This window comes from Drosophila subobscura, chromosome U (genome assembly GCF_008121235.1).
Source record: "Drosophila subobscura isolate 14011-0131.10 chromosome U, UCBerk_Dsub_1.0, whole genome shotgun sequence".
Classification (NCBI taxonomy): domain Eukaryota; kingdom Metazoa; phylum Arthropoda; class Insecta; order Diptera; family Drosophilidae; genus Drosophila; species Drosophila subobscura.
This window is the reverse complement of record NC_048534.1, coordinates 10,945,350-10,962,391: the sequence shown is the minus strand read 5'-3', so window position 1 is coordinate 10,962,391 and position 17,042 is coordinate 10,945,350. Positions and strand designations below refer to the sequence as shown.

Genomic DNA, 17,042 nt, shown 5'->3' with positions numbered 1-17,042 from the left:
GCGCCGTCTGATATTACTAAACTGATTTTAATGTATGTTTGTACGTACTGATAAGCGTAGTACTAATATTTATTCTTAAACAAATGTTCCTCAAGAAAGTGCTTCAGCTAACAATCAGGGGCGGAATGGGAGACTCCTCACACGATAAGGCAATACAAGTTATGTACCTTCAGTCCACACCTGGGCAGGGCTCCCAACTGTAACCATTGCTAATATCTGGGTATTAACTAGCCACCAAATTACGTGTACGGAGGCGTGGTCTACATAAATGTATGTTTGTATTATAAATATTTAGGAGACACCAACAAGAGTCTAGCGATAAGAATCGATGTCTGGTTTCGGCTTCAGTTTTTCCAGAACTGTGCTACCATCTGCACAATGTTATTCGTGGGTGCTGTAATAACATACAAAACATAAGACATCAGCGAAAGTATCTGGATTAAATGCGATATTTATAATAATATTAAGAGTGTGAAAAATAGATATTTCAAGATACAGTGACAAAATTAATGGTGGAACGTAACAGTGCCATTGAATACCAAAGAATGCCTACGGTTACTTTCAGGTAAAGATACTTAAATACTTCGAGACTTATAGTCATAAAATAATAATGAAAATTTATATTATAACTAAATGTGTATTTTATAATAACAAATTTAATAAAATAAATAATTAATTTGTGTTTAAATGTTAAAACTGGTTTCAAAAACATTTGTTTGGTTCTTTAGTGAAACAATTATTATGGAATTTACTTAGATTTTAGTTGAGTTGTTAGTCACCTGCCTACGCTCCCATTTGAAAATATTTCGTACCATGGAACTGTCATGGTACTGCCAAATAATAACTTTCACCGCTAAATCATCGCATGACTCACTGATTGAGTTTTTCCGTGTACCAAACACAAACTTAATGATAGCGAGCCAAAGCGAATACATTTATGACGTCACGTCAAGCGGATCTGTTACCACTCAGCGCACTCTTCGCATTGATTAAAAGAGTCTTCCATTGACACATGCAGAAAGTGAAATATTTGTACCGCTACCCAGAACGCTTTTCTAGACTGCTCGTGAGAGCCGCTTCCATATCATATAAGTTACAATTGTTTATGGCACTCTTTACATGTTAATTAAGAGAACTCACAAGTGGCTGTAATGACGTAAAGGTGTTGCGTGCCGGCAGGCAATGCCAAAACCCAAATAGAGCGCGAAACTGAAGATCTCCGTACATAAGATTTATGTAAACACGAGACTATGAGCATGTACACCGACTATATGCTGCATGTAGCCAGCTTCAAGCCCGCTTGATGATGTGCAAATAGGCTAATAAATTAAGCCAATAATATGGCTGCAATAGATTTATATAAACATGCACAAGATCGTACTCGTACTGGTAAAAATAGCAAGCTAATGACAACGCTAATCAGTTACTCAAATATCGTCTCGCCGATAGCTTCTCCGGCAATTGAAAAAGCCGTCTGAGGCGTCTGAGAGTCAGTCTCCGAAGTGTTACGGGTCTGCTAGGCTGTGAAAAGTGATCCCAGTATTCGCCAAAATTCGCAGTCTAGTTCGGCTTTTAAGCGCCTGATCTACTGACCTTTTCCCTGTCCGTGTGTGTTTGTGTTGATCCAATAGAACTGCGCAGTGCCTGAGATATGTCATTATCCAATTTAAAATCGAGCGCCATGTACGATGAGCCCATTAATCTGTGGAAAACCAAGCAGCGCGTTCACTACCACGATGATGTTGTGGCCAAGAAAAAGAAGTGCGTTTCGGTTCTAATATTTACTCGTAGAAGCAACTGCAGTGGCACATATAAATACAGAAATACTCATCTCTGGGCAGTTCTCATTCACTGATATCATTGTGCATTTTTGCCATCAGTTTGTCAGTGTGTTGGTGGAATAATAGCACTTGAGCCACGGGTTTGTGTGTGACTGTATGGCTGGGGTGATTGCAGCGATTAGATAACAATTATACACAAATAAATCTGGTTTATTCAAAGAGAAAACGAATCTATTCTTCACTGATCTAAGTGAAAATATATCCAGACTCTTATTGACAATTTAGAGGATTCTCATTTCCCTGAAATTATGTGGATATAAATAAATATACAAATTTCTCGGATTATTTGTAGCTTTTCCAATGCAAATAGAACTCAAATATATGTAAGAAGGCTAGCTCAGCGTACAAGCGTGGACCCACCCTAAGAGAGCAGAGAGAAGAGAGCATAGGTCAAAGAGGAGATCGCGAGAGCGAGAGAGCGTGGCAGCGTCAGAGCACACAGAGAGAGAGAGAGCGGTCGGCAATCCGTTGTCAAGTTGTGCAGTCGTGTTTGGTTTAATAAACTTATCCTACATATATTTATTTTCTTTGAGTTAAAACAATTTGTGTCCCATCACATCCATTTTGCAAAGGTTTTCGCACAAGCGACCAAAACACCTCCCACTTGTCGTTTGCTTTCCGTCGCACAAAGACTCGGCTTAAAAACCAGACACTGATTGTGCAAAGAAAAGAAAACGTGATCACTTAATGTTTATATAAACAGGAACCATGGTAGGGGAATCGCTTATCTAGCTGCTGATTGATGAGACAACTGTTCAGCCGGGAACACGCGCTGCCCTGATAATGATAATATCACAATTTGTGGACAGAAATCGATCAAAAAGCAATCAGAGGCGGGCACCCATCAAAGTTTTTGGCTTTCTTCAGGGTCGGGCCAACGACATCAAATCGTTGACCATAGTCAAATGTCCGTGGTGGAATCAGTTGATCGGGGAACATTGAACTTGTCGCAGTATTTTCGCGAGTCTTTCAGCTCATGTATGTGTGCCACTGCAGGAAGCGTTGCTCCTGACTCGCCTTGTAACTAGTTTTTCCATCCTACCACAGCCACCGCATACCCACCGATGTGTGTGAATATATTTCAATAAGTGCGCCCAACAAATCGGCATCTTTCTCACGTCTGCCGCCCAACTCGCTGCCGTCTTCGGTGCCGGGCACACCGCCGCACTCGGCAGCCGCCACCTCGAACCAAGTCATTCGCTACGCTCGAACCTCGTGCGACCATTGCGGACATCACAACATACCCGTTATGTCGCCGCATCCGATTTCGCCGCTGGCGAAGTCCCAGACGAATCTAGACGTTGTGGAGCACGCCAGTCAACGCCAGGCCCTGCTGCCCATGCCCACGATTGGCTTCCATCGCGACGACTCTGCGTGTACCCTACAGGTTTCGCGACGGCCATCGCTGCTGCTGCAGGAGATTCTCACGCAGCGACCACCGTTGTTTGGGCGCAAAGATGGCAACGGATTCCTCTCACCGCGTGCTGCCAAAGGGTACCAATATGTGTTCTAGCTTATAATAATTCCATCCCCTCCACAGCTAAACTTACTCTTTGAGGTGTGAAGCTAATTGATTTGTTTTGTCCTTTCAGTAATCTGCAAAGCACAGCCAGTGGCAGCACAGCGACCATCAATCTACAGAGCGGCACGGCGAGTGCCCGAAATGGATCCACAGCGTTCTTTGACAATGGCGCAAAAAGCTATCAGGCCAAGCAGCAGAAGGAGAAGAATCGTCGCACGGGAAAGTAATTATCTGCCGAAAACTCGATCTCTACATTAAAGACTGAAAATAAATAAACTCCTTCCACAGCGATGCCATAAGTTCAGCGCTCTCGGCCACATATTGCAAGCTGCTGGTTCTGCTGGGCGTGTGTCTGCCCATCACGGAGGTTATTTCGGAGCAGATACCCACCTATGTGTATCAGGGCTTCTATGTCTATTTGTATGTGGGCAGCATACTCTTTGTCATCTTCCTGTACATCAGTGCCTTTCGAAATCGATCGCTCTTCAATGCTCTCAAAGACTTTCGTAAGAACAAGCACAGAATCCCAGGCATACATTTTCTCAGATTTAAATTCCCTTTCCAGATGAGAAGAACAGCAATGTACACCTCAAGCATAAAGTCACGCACTTTGGGAGCTTTTATCTACGAGTCGGTGCCATTGCCTTTGCCATTGGCACAATGGTCTACTCTGGTCTGGAGTTTGGTCAGTTCTTTGAGCTGAATGGACATCCCGGCTGTCGCGATGTGTTCGTGGCCATCACACCCATCTGTCGCATGGTTCTGTGCATCGCTCAGGTGCAGTTTATCTTCCTGAACACAACCTACATGGATATGGCGAGACACAAAGTGACCTCACGGTTCGGACTGATGCACATGGTGGCCACAAACCTCTGCGAGTGGCTGTACGTTCTGGTCGAGGAAACCAAGCACGAGATCTTTCACATCAGCCACCACGATGCTGATCCAGACCATGACCCCATCATGCACAATGGCACCCATGGCCTGCCCAATTGGTCGGCGATGAATGAATCACTGCACCACCACAAGGCACACTTGACTGTAAATCATACTCTCCTGGCCAATGTGAGCTCCATCATAGCCAACGTCACGGTGACGCCATCGCCCACACCAGCGGCCTTCACGGGCTGCTCCCGCACCACAATTATGGGTGCCTTGGTGCAGCAGCTGTCTCCCTTCCTGTTTCCCTGCACCATTGAGTACTCACTGATCTGCGCCGTGATCCTGTACGAGATGTGGAAGACTGTTAAATCCATACCGGATATTGACAAGACGCGCAAGAACTCCGTCAAGCCTGTGGCCCAGAAGCCGGCCCATCACTTCTCCGTGGATTGCTCGCAGTCCCACAAGGGTCTCTTCTTCGGCATTATGATCATCGTGATGACAATCATCGCCATGATCATGTACTTTGTGCTGTACACCCAGCCGGGCTACGAGCTGGTCGCCACTCAGGAAGTGACTCTCTGGGAGACCTTCATGTACTTTATGTGCGCTGCAGCTGTGATTACGGGTAAGGGAATTAAACCTCGGGAAAAGTGATCAAATTTGTATCTGTACTTTGTGCACTTTCAGGCATGTTCCTCATGCGCGATCTGCGATACATTAAGGACACCAGCGACGAGCACCACTCCATGGACTTGGACAATCTCCTGCTCATTGTGGCCCAAACGGGCGTCTACCTGTACGGAATGTTCAGCATATTGGGCAGCTACTTTGCCAAATGGGACACGGTACCCGATCGCGTCGAGGGCATCATCGCTGAGGTGTTTGGCGTGGTGCAGACTTCCCTGCAGACCATGTTCATCCTCCATGCCAGCCATCGGCGCTGCAAGGGCGCCAAGCAGGTGCGCCGGAAGCCGGGACGAGAGATTATCACATTTCTGCTGGTGGCCAATATTGCCATTTGGTTCGTGAATACCCTCATCAAGGGTCGCGCCGTGTTCCGGGAATCCCATTTGGAGTTCTTTGGCGTCTGGGGCTGGACGATCATTACGCATATATCCATGCCGCTGGCCATTTTCTATCGATTCCATTCCACGATCTGCCTCTTTGAGGTTTGGAAAGTCACCTACAAGGCCAAGGCACATTAGTTTTTAGTTAATTTACAGCTTTAGGTGTTTATTCCATAATTTATGTGCACAGAAGTGCGAGCTGCTGCTTCAATTTGAGCGCAAATAAAGATTTAATTTATTCAATTGGGTGTTGAATTTTTTATTGGCCATAAAGCTACACATTCAGGGAACATCTACGGCTATTGTTGGCATTTTAAACTATTAAATTCAGCAAATGAAAAATACTTTAGGCAGTAGAGATAATTTTGAGAATTTACGAAATTATTTATGGGCCAAGTTAGGCTTTGTTTATGCTCCATAAAATGCATCATTTTGAAAGCTACTTTGTTAAGGTTGAGAACTGCAAAAAGCAGGAAAAACTTACACAGAGTTAAGTTATTTTCTATTATTACATAAATGTCTTGAGTCCCCAGTTTGCTGCTTTATTTGAATATAAAATCTAGGAATAACAATCAATAAAAACAGCCCCTTAGGAATTTGTATTCTCCACAAATAAAATCATAAAAGCATTCGCGTCTCCGTGTTATCTTGGCTGACATAAATCGTGTGCCAGAAAATGTTGACGCAGACAATTGACAAATTGTCGTTTCCGTTTCCGCTTCCTGTTGCGTATGCGCCTCCCAAGAAAGATTTATGTTAATAATGGTAGATGCTGGAGGGGGGAATCGGTAAACGAATGGGCATAAATTTGATATGCCATGAGGGTGTATCTTCGAGGAGGGACTTTCAAATAGAAACATTAAGGTAAATAAAAAGGTATTGAGCCATGAAGCTGATGAATTGGCGCATTTGAATTATTCCCTTTTTCGGGTTATTGTATATTGTTATTCAGGTGGCACGCCCACAGATAATAAACGTGCAATTTGGGGTTAACAAATCCAGTGATGTATGGCCTCAGGTGAACACGTGAGCCGCATGGGTAATCAGGTAGAAGAAAAACCATCAGTTGACCTCGTTAGCTTCCAGAAACTGATATTCGTACATGACCTTGTTCTGCATTATTTGAAATTAATATTAACCCACACATCTCCAAGGGGGATTTTTAATATGTATTAGAATTAAAAAATGCATTAAAAATGTATATAAGAAAATGTAAATAAATATCGCTTACGGTTTTAAAAATTGTTTTTGCTTTAAACTCTCATTTGAGAACCTCTCCAACTCGATTTTCCACCAAAATAAAGTAGAAAGTGCAATTAGCGAACGGATTTAGGTAATTACAGATGGAAAGATAAGGAAAATAAATGCAGCAAATGGAAATGTAAGCCAGAGCAAGACAGGCATTAAAACTGAATCAATAAAATCCATCTGGCTTTCATTGACTCTACAAATGATTCAAGGAACTCCATTCAAATGGTTTTAATAAATATCGGAGCTCCATTGTCAAGCGACATCCTCGATTGCCAACATAAATAAGTCAGTGGGGAAAAATTGCAGTCGTTGTCTGTTTCTATGAAGCCATCATCAACCGACCAGGCCAGATGTCAACTGGAAGTTGAATGGGAAAAAACCCGAAGAATTATTCCAAAGTTGTAAATGGAAATGACGCGGCAGCGCTAAGCACAATGATGGACGTCGGCTAACTTGATGTTGCTGGCGCCTCGGAGTGACGGAAATGTCATTTTCATGAACCAAGTGGTTCGAGCGGAAACGGAAATTTAAAGGCAAGCAAATGGCTGAGCAAAGTGGACGAATGTTGATGAAGATGGGAACCTCGTAAAGCACGAACAGGAAACGATAAAGCAGCCGATGAGGTGCCCTGTCAACTAATTTAAATACCAAATAATTCTTTCATCTCTTATTGAAACCCAGAAACGAATTTGAATTCAAATTGATTGAAATAAATTATTTTTTCGTTTTTTTTAAAGCATTTCTGACCCTAAAGTAGTCATCTTAAGGAACGGAAAGTTAGATACATTTAAATTACCACTCTTTAAAGTACTTTTCCGGCTGCAACTGGAAAACTTTCTGCATCAAAAAGCTAATAGAAATACAAGTTCCCACGTATTAAATGTACCACTGACTCCAAGGAGGGACAAGCATCACGTAGATCGAGAGCATTTTTCCTGTCCATAGAAAATGCAACAAAACGTGTTGGCTTTTGTGGCTTTTATCCTCTCCAGTCTTGTGTTTGGCAAACGAAACACGTAAGCCACGCACATGGTTGGCCAAAGACATTTGAAAGACACAATTAACCTTTTCAAAGGAAGACGTCCGCAGTGGTGCATTTCAGTGCAAATCCAACAATTTATGGACTCCATCTATTGCTTGCACAATTTTTTAAGTCCATTTCAACATTTCACCAACAAAAATATTCAATTTCGATGCCAGAAATGCGCGAAGCTGTCAATCATTGGCACGGCATTGCAATATCGAATGAATGATTGATCAGCAGCTAGCAGCTATGTGCAGGTACAACAGACATGAATAATGAAAGAAGCTAAAGTTTATTTCCATGGTAAAAGCAGTGCAATAGAACGGACGAGTCGTACGCTTCGAATTGATAATAAAAAGTGATAAAATATACGTTGACCACCGCGGTGCACCGGCTAAAATCCACACTAGCCCCTGTCGTTTATCAATTGAATGTGCAAAAAGAAACAGTTTCGCTTGACTCGAGCAAAAACGCGTGACAAATGGACAGCCCAAAGTTCTGGATACATAAAAGTCGCGCGAAATAATTCATTTTGGTGACAGTTGCTCGCGCGAATATTTTTCCACAGATAAATGTAACACAAAAACATGTAACACATTCATAATGGAAATGAAAATATGCATTTAGTTTTAGGCTGCGATTGCTTTAGTTTTGTTTATTTTTGACCCGTGCGACACATGCAAATGAGTGATGGACATTTGATAGAAGGGTCGCAATGAATGGCTCAAAATTTAAATTTATCTGTACCTTTTGCAGGTCAACAAATGTGACACTCTAGAAGATTTATTTGGAAATGATTTCCCTTTACTCTTGACACGGAAGACACAAGCCAGTACCAAACGCATTCAGTTTGTTTAAAAACAAATCTAAAAACATTTCAATTAAATTACTTATTTCATAGCTATCACATTTTCAATTACATTTGGCGCTTCTGCCAGTAATTAACTTTCTTGTTTCTTGTTTCCCAAATGACTAACAAATTTCGAGAAGCTTCGCCCGGTGCTGCTTCTGTGCCAGCCCCGAGGTCAGCTATCTATTCCCTGCATCTCCCTGAGGTGCCATTGGGGTTTTGGCCCACCATAGATATGCCTGGTGTGCAGTTTGGATGCTCTGCACAGTTGCAGGGCAAAAGGTTGATAGAATTTAAAATGAGCGAAAAGTTTTAGGTTTATATTGAGGATTGCCCAAAGCACTTCTAAGCCAAAGGAACTAAATATCTGAAAATATATTCATATTTTGTTGCACCTGCCACCTTCTGCAGATCGAAATTGTTTCTCAACTGTCGATGTTGTGGCATTCGAACGAAACGATTGCGTAATTGTTGTATTTATACTCTGATGTCACAACTGCTCCAGCGATTAATTTCTTTTGCTAATTTGACTCGACAGAATGTTCAACATTTACGTGTGGCATTTGCACTTATCAACTTAATATTGGGCGACGGCTGTTTGTGGTTGTGGGAAACATATTTGGGTTGAAATATTGAATTGAACATTTCCGTGTTTTTTGTCCTCTCGTTCTTTGGCTCGTGTTTGATTAATTGTGTCCACAAACAACGTGCTCATGCTGTTGAAAAAATACCATTTCGACCGCAGCACGTCAGGAAACCGAACTCAAAAGGATATGAATGACATGGGTATTGAATATAAGGGCTTGGCAACAAAAAAATGCACATGCGGTGCCTTATGCCCGAACATCAAAGCCACAATTGGCTAGAAATGCAAGTGAGTTGGCTTCGAATCAAACGAAATGCCCATCTATGCAGATCTAAGGAAAATTCAACTGCCAAAACTTGGATTTTCATTGAGAGAGAACATCTTTTTCGTAAAGGTAAACGTTCTCCGTTCAATGCTTTGCTTTCGATTGGGAAATGAAATCGACAAGCATTTAGAAAGGGAGGGATCGGGAGCTGCCTTTGTATGCCATCAAAAGGCAGCAATAAAATTACCAACGTCACACAGGGACCACAGGGAAATCGAATCGAAGGCAAACATAAAATTGGAATATACATATGTACATATGTATGTACACATAAGATAGTTGTAAATGTAAGCGTGCATGTGAATGCCGAATAAAGTCCCGATTAAAGATGTGTGCTGGCAGCTCAATTTGCTTTCACCGAAAAATCTATTGGCTGATGGCCGTTTCCCAATTGGCTGCCCTGCCCCAGAAGTGACAGCTAATGTCTGTGATCCGTTCGCCCTACTCTATTTATTTAAATTTGAATGTATAATTGCATCATGGACTGCACTGAGAGCATCGAGAACCACCCCTTTCACACTCTCATCGCCTGCAGCTCAGCTACAGCTAGCTTTGTAGCTTGCAGCTCTCTCTCGATTCATCCATCTCTCTCTAGCAAAGCAGCTTGCTGCAGAGCAACACGCACGCACGAAGCTCTCCATTTACCGTCTCTCTTTTGATCTGTCCTTACACATGTTCGCTCTCTCTAACACTAACAACAACGCAGCTATGAGTCAGACAGCGGACAAGACGGTGCGTGCACAGCGAGGGTATAAGCAGCGGACAATATCAAACGGTAAAGTGCAAAGAAGAAACGGAAGGGAAAACTACAAGAAACTTTGTAGTGAATAAACAAGAATAAACTGCAAACCATATTAAGGTCCCACATGTTTAATTAAATTTGCAGCGAAATTCGCCTTTCAATGGTCATATTTTCATCAAGTAAATATACATAAATTTCTTGATAACTGTTAATTCATTAGTCTGCTTATTAATAAGTTTAACTGGTGAAATTAACATTTTATTTAGTACAAATAGCCGCACATTTCTCGCATAAATACAATCGAAATTAAAGTTTTTATGAACTTTTTACGATATTCCGGAAGCTTGGTTGCCATAAAAATTGACTATTTACTACTGATTGAGATGCATTTGGAAAATTAAATCATAAAAATGCAAATTTACATTTCTTTGGCCATAAAAAGCTAACAAAAATAAAACGAGAGACTTTGGAATAATCTATTTCCCATAAAATGAACAATTCTATTGCGTATAGTATTAAAATAAGGTCGGAAATATAAAAACCATAAATAAAATGTGTTTTTTAATGTGAAGCTATTTTCATAATGTGTTCATCATCTTCATCAGCAGCAAGGCAGCTTTCTCTAGAGTCCCTCCTGCACAATGCGGCAGCTCCTGAGAGATTGGAAAAGTTTGCCTTGTTGTTTTATTCATTTCTCTTCCTTCTTCCTCAACCACAAATTAAGGACACTTGTTCGGGCGCTGCTACTGTGTTATTATGGAAAAACATGAAAATGTTTTTTCAACGGGCAAGAAATTTTTTCTATTTAAGTTTTTAGTAGCCTCCACAACTTTTCTCTCTTCACCAAAGTTTAATTTGAAAAATTGTTTTAAAATAAACTCTTTTAAGATCGGAAAATCCACAACAATAATACACTAACTTGTGCTCCAATAACAACGTTTAGGCAAGGGTCGAATGCCCGACCCAATTCGCCAATCCTTGGGCACAAATACAAACAAACCACGCACTCAAACAGACATTTACAAATGTGCGGCCAACAGCACACTGTCCAGCTTTCATTCTGTCTCGCACTAATTGATTTAATTGAGTTGTTACGCACAGCTCCACTGAGTTGATCAAATAACAGCACTTTAGAGTGCCTTAAAGCTGATTTAGTTTACATACATAAGTACATAAACAGTTTACATTCCACATTTAAGTTATGTTGGTTGGGTTTGAACTGAAACTGTTTGAAAGGGAAACATTGCGAAAACACTTCAAATAACACGACAGTCTCAGGTGTTGAAATGAGAAGTTTTTAAACATAAAAATGTGGGAACTGGATTCTAAAATTGATATCTGCTAAATATATGTACATAAATTGCCAAAAGTTACAGGGAGAGTGACACATTTCAGCGGCCAACACCCTTATGCACATAGTCGTAGTAATTTCTCATGATTGTCAATAAATAACCTAACGGAAAAATTACTTCTTTGTAATATTATTTGTCTTCTTCGTCTTTGATTTGGATTACACTTTTTATTAATTTTTTGAAGTCATAAAAATCCTTTCAGCAACAGGTTGGAACGCGACATGTTGCATGTAAAGGCGGGCCTTTCTTTCTGTAAAATTTCCCCTTATTTTCTGCACTGTTAACCAATATAATATTAAGTTCTCCGCCTTAAGTTTTGGGAAGTTAATTTGTAACCGAATGCAGCTGTAACCGAATGCAGTTGTAACCGAATGCTGAATGAATGCGGTTCGTTGGGGAAGGAAATCTATGCAAAACGAAGTACATTTCTCTGTTGGAAATACGTATGCTGAAACCTCTTCTATTTATGCCTATCCACAGATTTCCAGAAACATTAAATGTTAATTTGTATCCACAGAGATACCGATAACGAACAAAATCTAGAGCGAAAATAAAAACTCCAAATAATTGAAATCCAAGCAATAAAACTGCAACAAGCGCGGGGCAAGGTGAAAGCAAACAAATTGCTTGAACAACCGATAAAATCAAGCAGAAAATGGAAACAAATGTACAAATAAAACCGCCATTCAACTCAATTGCACGGGGAAGGGGACTGTGAAAGGGGAAGAGCGGACAAAGAACAATAAGAAAGCGAGAAGTGAAAAATAGAAAATCTCAAATGGAGCCCATAAACCCAACGCCCGAACCATGGTGCTCCAGAAACGTAGATAAGCGCGAGAAAGGCAACCGCAAATTGATATTCGCTCCCTTTTTTGAATACCCTCTCAGAGAGTATTACGACTTGAAGGTAGAGTTTGTCACACAGAAAAGGAAGCAGTAAAAAATGGACCCGCAAGGGTATCCAATCAGCCGTCTCATTCTTATTTTTCCTCCTTTTGTCTTGTCTCCATTTCCATACTTTGCTCAGGGACAAGTCCTAATTCGCTGGGTGGACTCGAGGGCGGGCAGCCGCATGGCCATCATAACAATTTAAAGTAGAGCTGACAATACTCGACAGGCGAAAGTGTCCTTGACTGGAAACACCCCGAAAACGTGGCCAGCAGACTGAAGCATCGAAGAGTTTGAGGGTGAAATGTGCTTTACAGCTGCTGGATCTCCTCTCTTTGTTTTTATCTCCAGTTATCTTTTGTTCTTCTCTCAGCATTCATCGGCATTCCTTCAACCTAAGCAGAGCTGACTGAAATTCGTGTAATTTGTGTTTGTACCTTCTGCTGCTGCCAATGAGCAAGCGACAGCCGCCTCGACATAAATTTAGTTTATTATCAGTTTTATGTTCATCGATTTTAAGACTCTGGCAACAGCTGCTTCAGCACTGAAAACTTGTAAATATTCTTTCTAAATATTTATTTTCAGGATGGTATTGATACGAACTTTCGAATCTGTCTCTGCGTTTAATTCTGATTTTAAGATCCAAGGATAATTTGGTAACAAAATTTCACAGCTGTCTCCAAACTATCTTCCCATCCTTCCCCGCAACCCTTTTTTTGTCAAGGCAAATACTTAAATGATGTCCGGCATGCGTAACACATGCGAGTTCTGGTCAGTTCTGTGCCAGTTTTTGTTTTGCCCGACACAACTGATTATGTTATGCAGATTAGCCGCAAAAGTCAGCAGCCAGTTCTCCCCTTTCCGCCCCATTTGTTGTGTCCCAAGCGAAAACTATCACGCAATGTGCCATTTTTGCCACGAGGTTGAAGCCAGCATCCACACGTGCTGGTGGTGACCCAATTTGGTTGAATTTCATTCAGCTTTTGGCTGTCGGATCGAATGAAAGTGGAGCAAAGGAAGCAGTGGAGCAGTGCCATCAATTGCCATCGCCTGCCCGCCGCCTTCTGTTGGTGGCGTTGATTGCGAGCCTTCAAGTGGGTTGGAAGGCGCCCCCAGAAAAGGCTGCCAAGACATGAGAGGAAACTGCGAGGATGAGAACACGAAGCAGCCTGGCAAGCAGGCAGAGAGCTAACAGAATATTGAATTTTATTTACATTTGCTGGTAGCCGGCAGGGGAGCAGCCAACAGAATCAAAGTATAGGTGAAGAATGTGGATATCTCCCATTCACGAATATCGCATAAAATATTTATTTGTACCTTTCGGAGCACATATTTGTCCATGCTTAAAAGGCGCAACAAAAGTTGGCAACTGTCCGCTGGCGGATGTGGCTGTGGATCAGCTCCATTAAAGCCAACTGTTGCTGGCAGTATTCTGTGAAGTTTATGGGACTGTGCACATTGATTATATTTTCATTGCAAGGGGATTTTAGCCAATGACTTTTCAACAGCTGTCTGCGTACAATATTGGAAAAACTCTTAAAAGGTGCAACTCGAAAAGAAAACTGTGCAGAGCCAAAAGTATTCATTAAATTAATTTATCTATTAATCTCAATAAATTGGTTTTCATCTTTCGAGAAGCACTTCATTTGCTGGTGGCAAATTTAGCAGATTTATTCGATCCAATGATAACGAATGAGAATCATTTCGAAGGTCGCTTCCGCTGGTATCCTCATTCATCTTGCACAAACGAAATTCATAAACTTTCATTGAGCCCATGCTGGAGTGGTCCCAAGGGGATAATGAGAATGAAAGCGCGAGAATAATTCATTCTAATCTGTCGACTTGTTGGCATTGGCAAATGGATATGTCCATATATTCATATGGAGACACAGAGGCCCCAAAGCAGTCATAATCTGTGGGATCGAAATGAAAACACGGATCAAAGGAGCCACAAATCCCCGGTAATCTGCACTGTAATTGACATCTGATTGGAGGAGCAGCATCTGGCTGTGTGCCAAGTCCTCTCTACGTGCTGGCGGTCTAATCACAGTGCCACGGCTCTCCCTCGAGGCAGGAGATGAGTCACTGGAATCCAGATGAAAGACAACACCTTGTCGCCAGGTGACACCACATCCACCCACACGTGAACTCTGAACGCGAACGTGACACATTCTTGGGTACTTTCAGACGAGCAAAAGTCTCGCGGTCAGCGGAACCTCACAGCCAGAAGAACATGTCAGGAAACTGCTGCGAAAATGGTTTACCACACAAAATGTTCTCTTAGCTCTTGGAGGTAATTGGAAAAGTAGGCTACCATCGAGATTTGCAGGCTAGAATCGGAGCGGAGTCTTGAGTCGGGTAACGTAATTAGGCAAGAAAGAAGAAAACATTTTCGTCTCTCCAGTTTCTGTTTTTTGGCATTTGTCCACAAATTATGCAAACATTTCGCTGCCCTGCACGTGGTTGGGCCATCAAATTTCAGTCAATTCAATTTCCAGCATTTATTTTTCATACATTTTTAGGTCGGGGCACGTGCCTGCCCGTCTGCCTCTCTGTGCGACACTTTTGGCTGTCAACCGGCAGACAGAAGAGGGGAACAAACTAGAAAGTCACATCCTGTTTCAGTCAGTTTTTTGGTGTAGAAAAGCAAGAGAAAGAGTAGTCAAAACTCTCCATCAAAGCATGCCTTCACACAAACAATATTCAGCAGTCAACGTTCCAGTTCCTTTCGAATGAGATCCTGAAAAAGTCACAGCAATGTCCCATAAAAGCGACAAACCCAGCGACACATCGTCCACCGAATATGATTCGGATGAAGAGCAGCTAATTAGCACTTTCAGAAACAAAAACTTCAAATCAGATTCGTAAGTAAATTCGAAAGAGATTCCACCTCTGACTTCCATCCAACGCAGCTCTCTCATGATCCATCCAAGCAGGGGAAAGGTCACAGCCAGTGGCATTGTGAGCAGTCCCTGTGAGGAGAACATTGAGGATCGCCATCTGAAGGCAGTGCTTGTGCTTCCCGATTTGAAGGAGCGAGCAGCCATGTCCTCCATGGAAGGTCTGTACGAACTGTCACAGCGGCTGGCAGTGACATCGCCCAGACTACTGCCACCAAAGGGAGTGAAGGACGCTGGGATCACACATTTCAATGAGGAGGAGACAGGGGAAGAGCAGGTCGATCAGCCTGAAGAGATCGCAGATGCAGATACGATCGATCAGCTTCAAAAAGTTCCAACAGGAAAGCATTTCGTTCGTTATCGGATCTACTCCAGCTGGTCCCCAACCATGAAGCAAAAAAAACCTAACAAGAAACTCGGGAAGGGTTGGGCTAATGCACGTTTTGCGGCTTATACGAAAAGTAGACTCAAGGAACTCCACCAAGAACCCACCGCAGAAGCCACACCCCAGAAAGTGTTCAAATTGGTGAAGCAAATCGGTAAGAATCGATCACTTTGTGGCATTTATGGCGGGAACTTCACTCCATTTTCTCACCCACTGCAGTGCAATCCGAGGTCTTCAAGGTGCTTCTGCTCCTGGGCGTGGCTTGCCTCATGTCCATCTTACTTTACGGCATAGATGCCTCGGTGGAGGAGTCTTCCAAGCTTCTACCACGATAAGATTCCTGAAAGTTGATTTATTTTAATAGTTTGTGTTCAAAGTTCACACAACATTTTGCACTCAAACAAATTTAAGGCACGGAAACGCCACAACATGATTATCCCTTACTTAATGCCTTCCCTTCCCTTCCCTCATAATTATATCTTTCAACAGCTGTCGCTAATTGAATTAAATGAAATAACGAAGGCAATAAAACAACCAACTTTGGGTCCAACAGAGCAAAATTCTTGCTCCTCGACGCGCCCTGTCTTCTCGTACGACAATTCATTTCCACTCTGATGCTTTTCACACCAGTCCAGTCCAGGCCAAACCAGACCAAAGCCAGATCTTCCCCTCGGGATCCTGGGTGCTGCTGTGCCTGTGGTGAAGTGTGGTGCCAGGAGCCACAAATAGAACAATGAGCAGCTTTTCACTGTTTTTCTTAGTTTTCTTTTTGGTTTTTGTATTCGTTATTGTTTTTATCTTTTCAGAGGATTTTTGACAGAGGATTTTGTTTAATTTAGTTTAAAATAGGAAATATTTATGGAAAAAAATCATAGCCGTTACTTGAACTTCTATATTCTGCCAAGTGTTGTGCATATTTTATCATTAATATCTTGACAGACTTTCTAAAAATTTATGCATTTCATTTAAATGGAAAGACAGCAGGAAGTCAGTTCACAGACACCTCAAGTGTAGGACAAGATTTGCATTAAGACCGTGTCAGTGTGGGGCCTGCAATTCTTGTACGAAATGGAATTAAATTTAACTAATTTTGTGGTGTGCAGATGACATTTCAACTGTGTACACACGTGGCCAGGGCAAACGGTGTCCATAATTGTGAGTACCAAAGATCATTGACGTGCTGTGGGTTTGCTTTAATGTCGCAAAAGTCAACCTCCGTTTCAGTTCCATATCGCTGCTCCAGTTGCAACTCTCATCTGCGATTCCTCTTGCATCCTGTGGAAGTTTAGGTACGCGTCTGGTCGCTTCGGGGCTCTAACAATGCGTGCAAGTCTCTCGCAGCCTCCCAAGGAGAGATGAATTAAAAAGGGCTGCAGATAGCAATCGCCCGACTATTAAAATTGCATATCCCCTGGCGGCAGACC

At 42.1% G+C, this 17,042-nt stretch overlaps 2 protein-coding genes across 5 annotated transcripts; both read left to right on the top strand.

Moving 5' to 3' along the window:
* The first annotated feature begins 419 nt into the window (after positions 1-419).
* LOC117901604 (proton channel OtopLc) lies at positions 420-5,558 on the top strand. 4 transcript variants are annotated; one of them, XM_034812417.1, is made up of 6 exons: positions 1,493-1,761; positions 2,889-3,335; positions 3,434-3,586; positions 3,652-3,869; positions 3,929-4,873; positions 4,936-5,558. In XM_034812417.1, exons 1-6 carry the CDS (start codon positions 1,652-1,654, stop codon positions 5,451-5,453), a joined length of 2,391 nt encoding a protein of 796 aa, XP_034668308.1. In that variant the 5' UTR covers positions 1,493-1,651; the 3' UTR covers positions 5,454-5,558. The 4 variants fall into 4 exon arrangements, with proteins under 4 accessions (XP_034668311.1, XP_034668308.1, XP_034668310.1 ...); XM_034812419.1 differs by lacking the exon at positions 1,493-1,761 and adding an exon at positions 2,704-2,819; XM_034812418.1 differs by lacking the exon at positions 1,493-1,761 and adding an exon at positions 2,706-2,823.
* A 9,487-nt stretch (positions 5,559-15,045) lies between these two features.
* LOC117901001 lies at positions 15,046-16,034 on the top strand. Its single transcript, XM_034811598.1, has 3 exons — positions 15,046-15,197; positions 15,246-15,772; positions 15,838-16,034. The coding sequence occupies exons 1-3, from the start codon at positions 15,091-15,093 to the stop codon at positions 15,951-15,953; spliced, it is 750 nt and encodes a 249-aa protein (XP_034667489.1). The 5' UTR covers positions 15,046-15,090; the 3' UTR covers positions 15,954-16,034.
* Positions 16,035-17,042: the final 1,008 nt, after the last annotated feature.

Coding starts and splice junctions, on each gene's coding strand:
- LOC117901604 (XM_034812417.1), top strand. CDS start 1,652: ATGTCATTATCCAATTTAAAATCGAGCGCCATGTACGATGAGCCCATT. Junction 1,762..2,888: donor GTTGTGGCCAAGAAAAAGAA/GTGCGTTTCGGT, acceptor ATCCTACCACAG/CCACCGCATACCCACCGATG. Junction 3,336..3,433: donor TCACCGCGTGCTGCCAAAGG/GTACCAATATGT, acceptor TTGTCCTTTCAG/TAATCTGCAAAGCACAGCCA.
- LOC117901001 (XM_034811598.1), top strand. CDS start 15,091: ATGTCCCATAAAAGCGACAAACCCAGCGACACATCGTCCACCGAATAT. Junction 15,198..15,245: donor AAAAACTTCAAATCAGATTC/GTAAGTAAATTC, acceptor CATCCAACGCAG/CTCTCTCATGATCCATCCAA. Junction 15,773..15,837: donor CAAATTGGTGAAGCAAATCG/GTAAGAATCGAT, acceptor CACCCACTGCAG/TGCAATCCGAGGTCTTCAAG.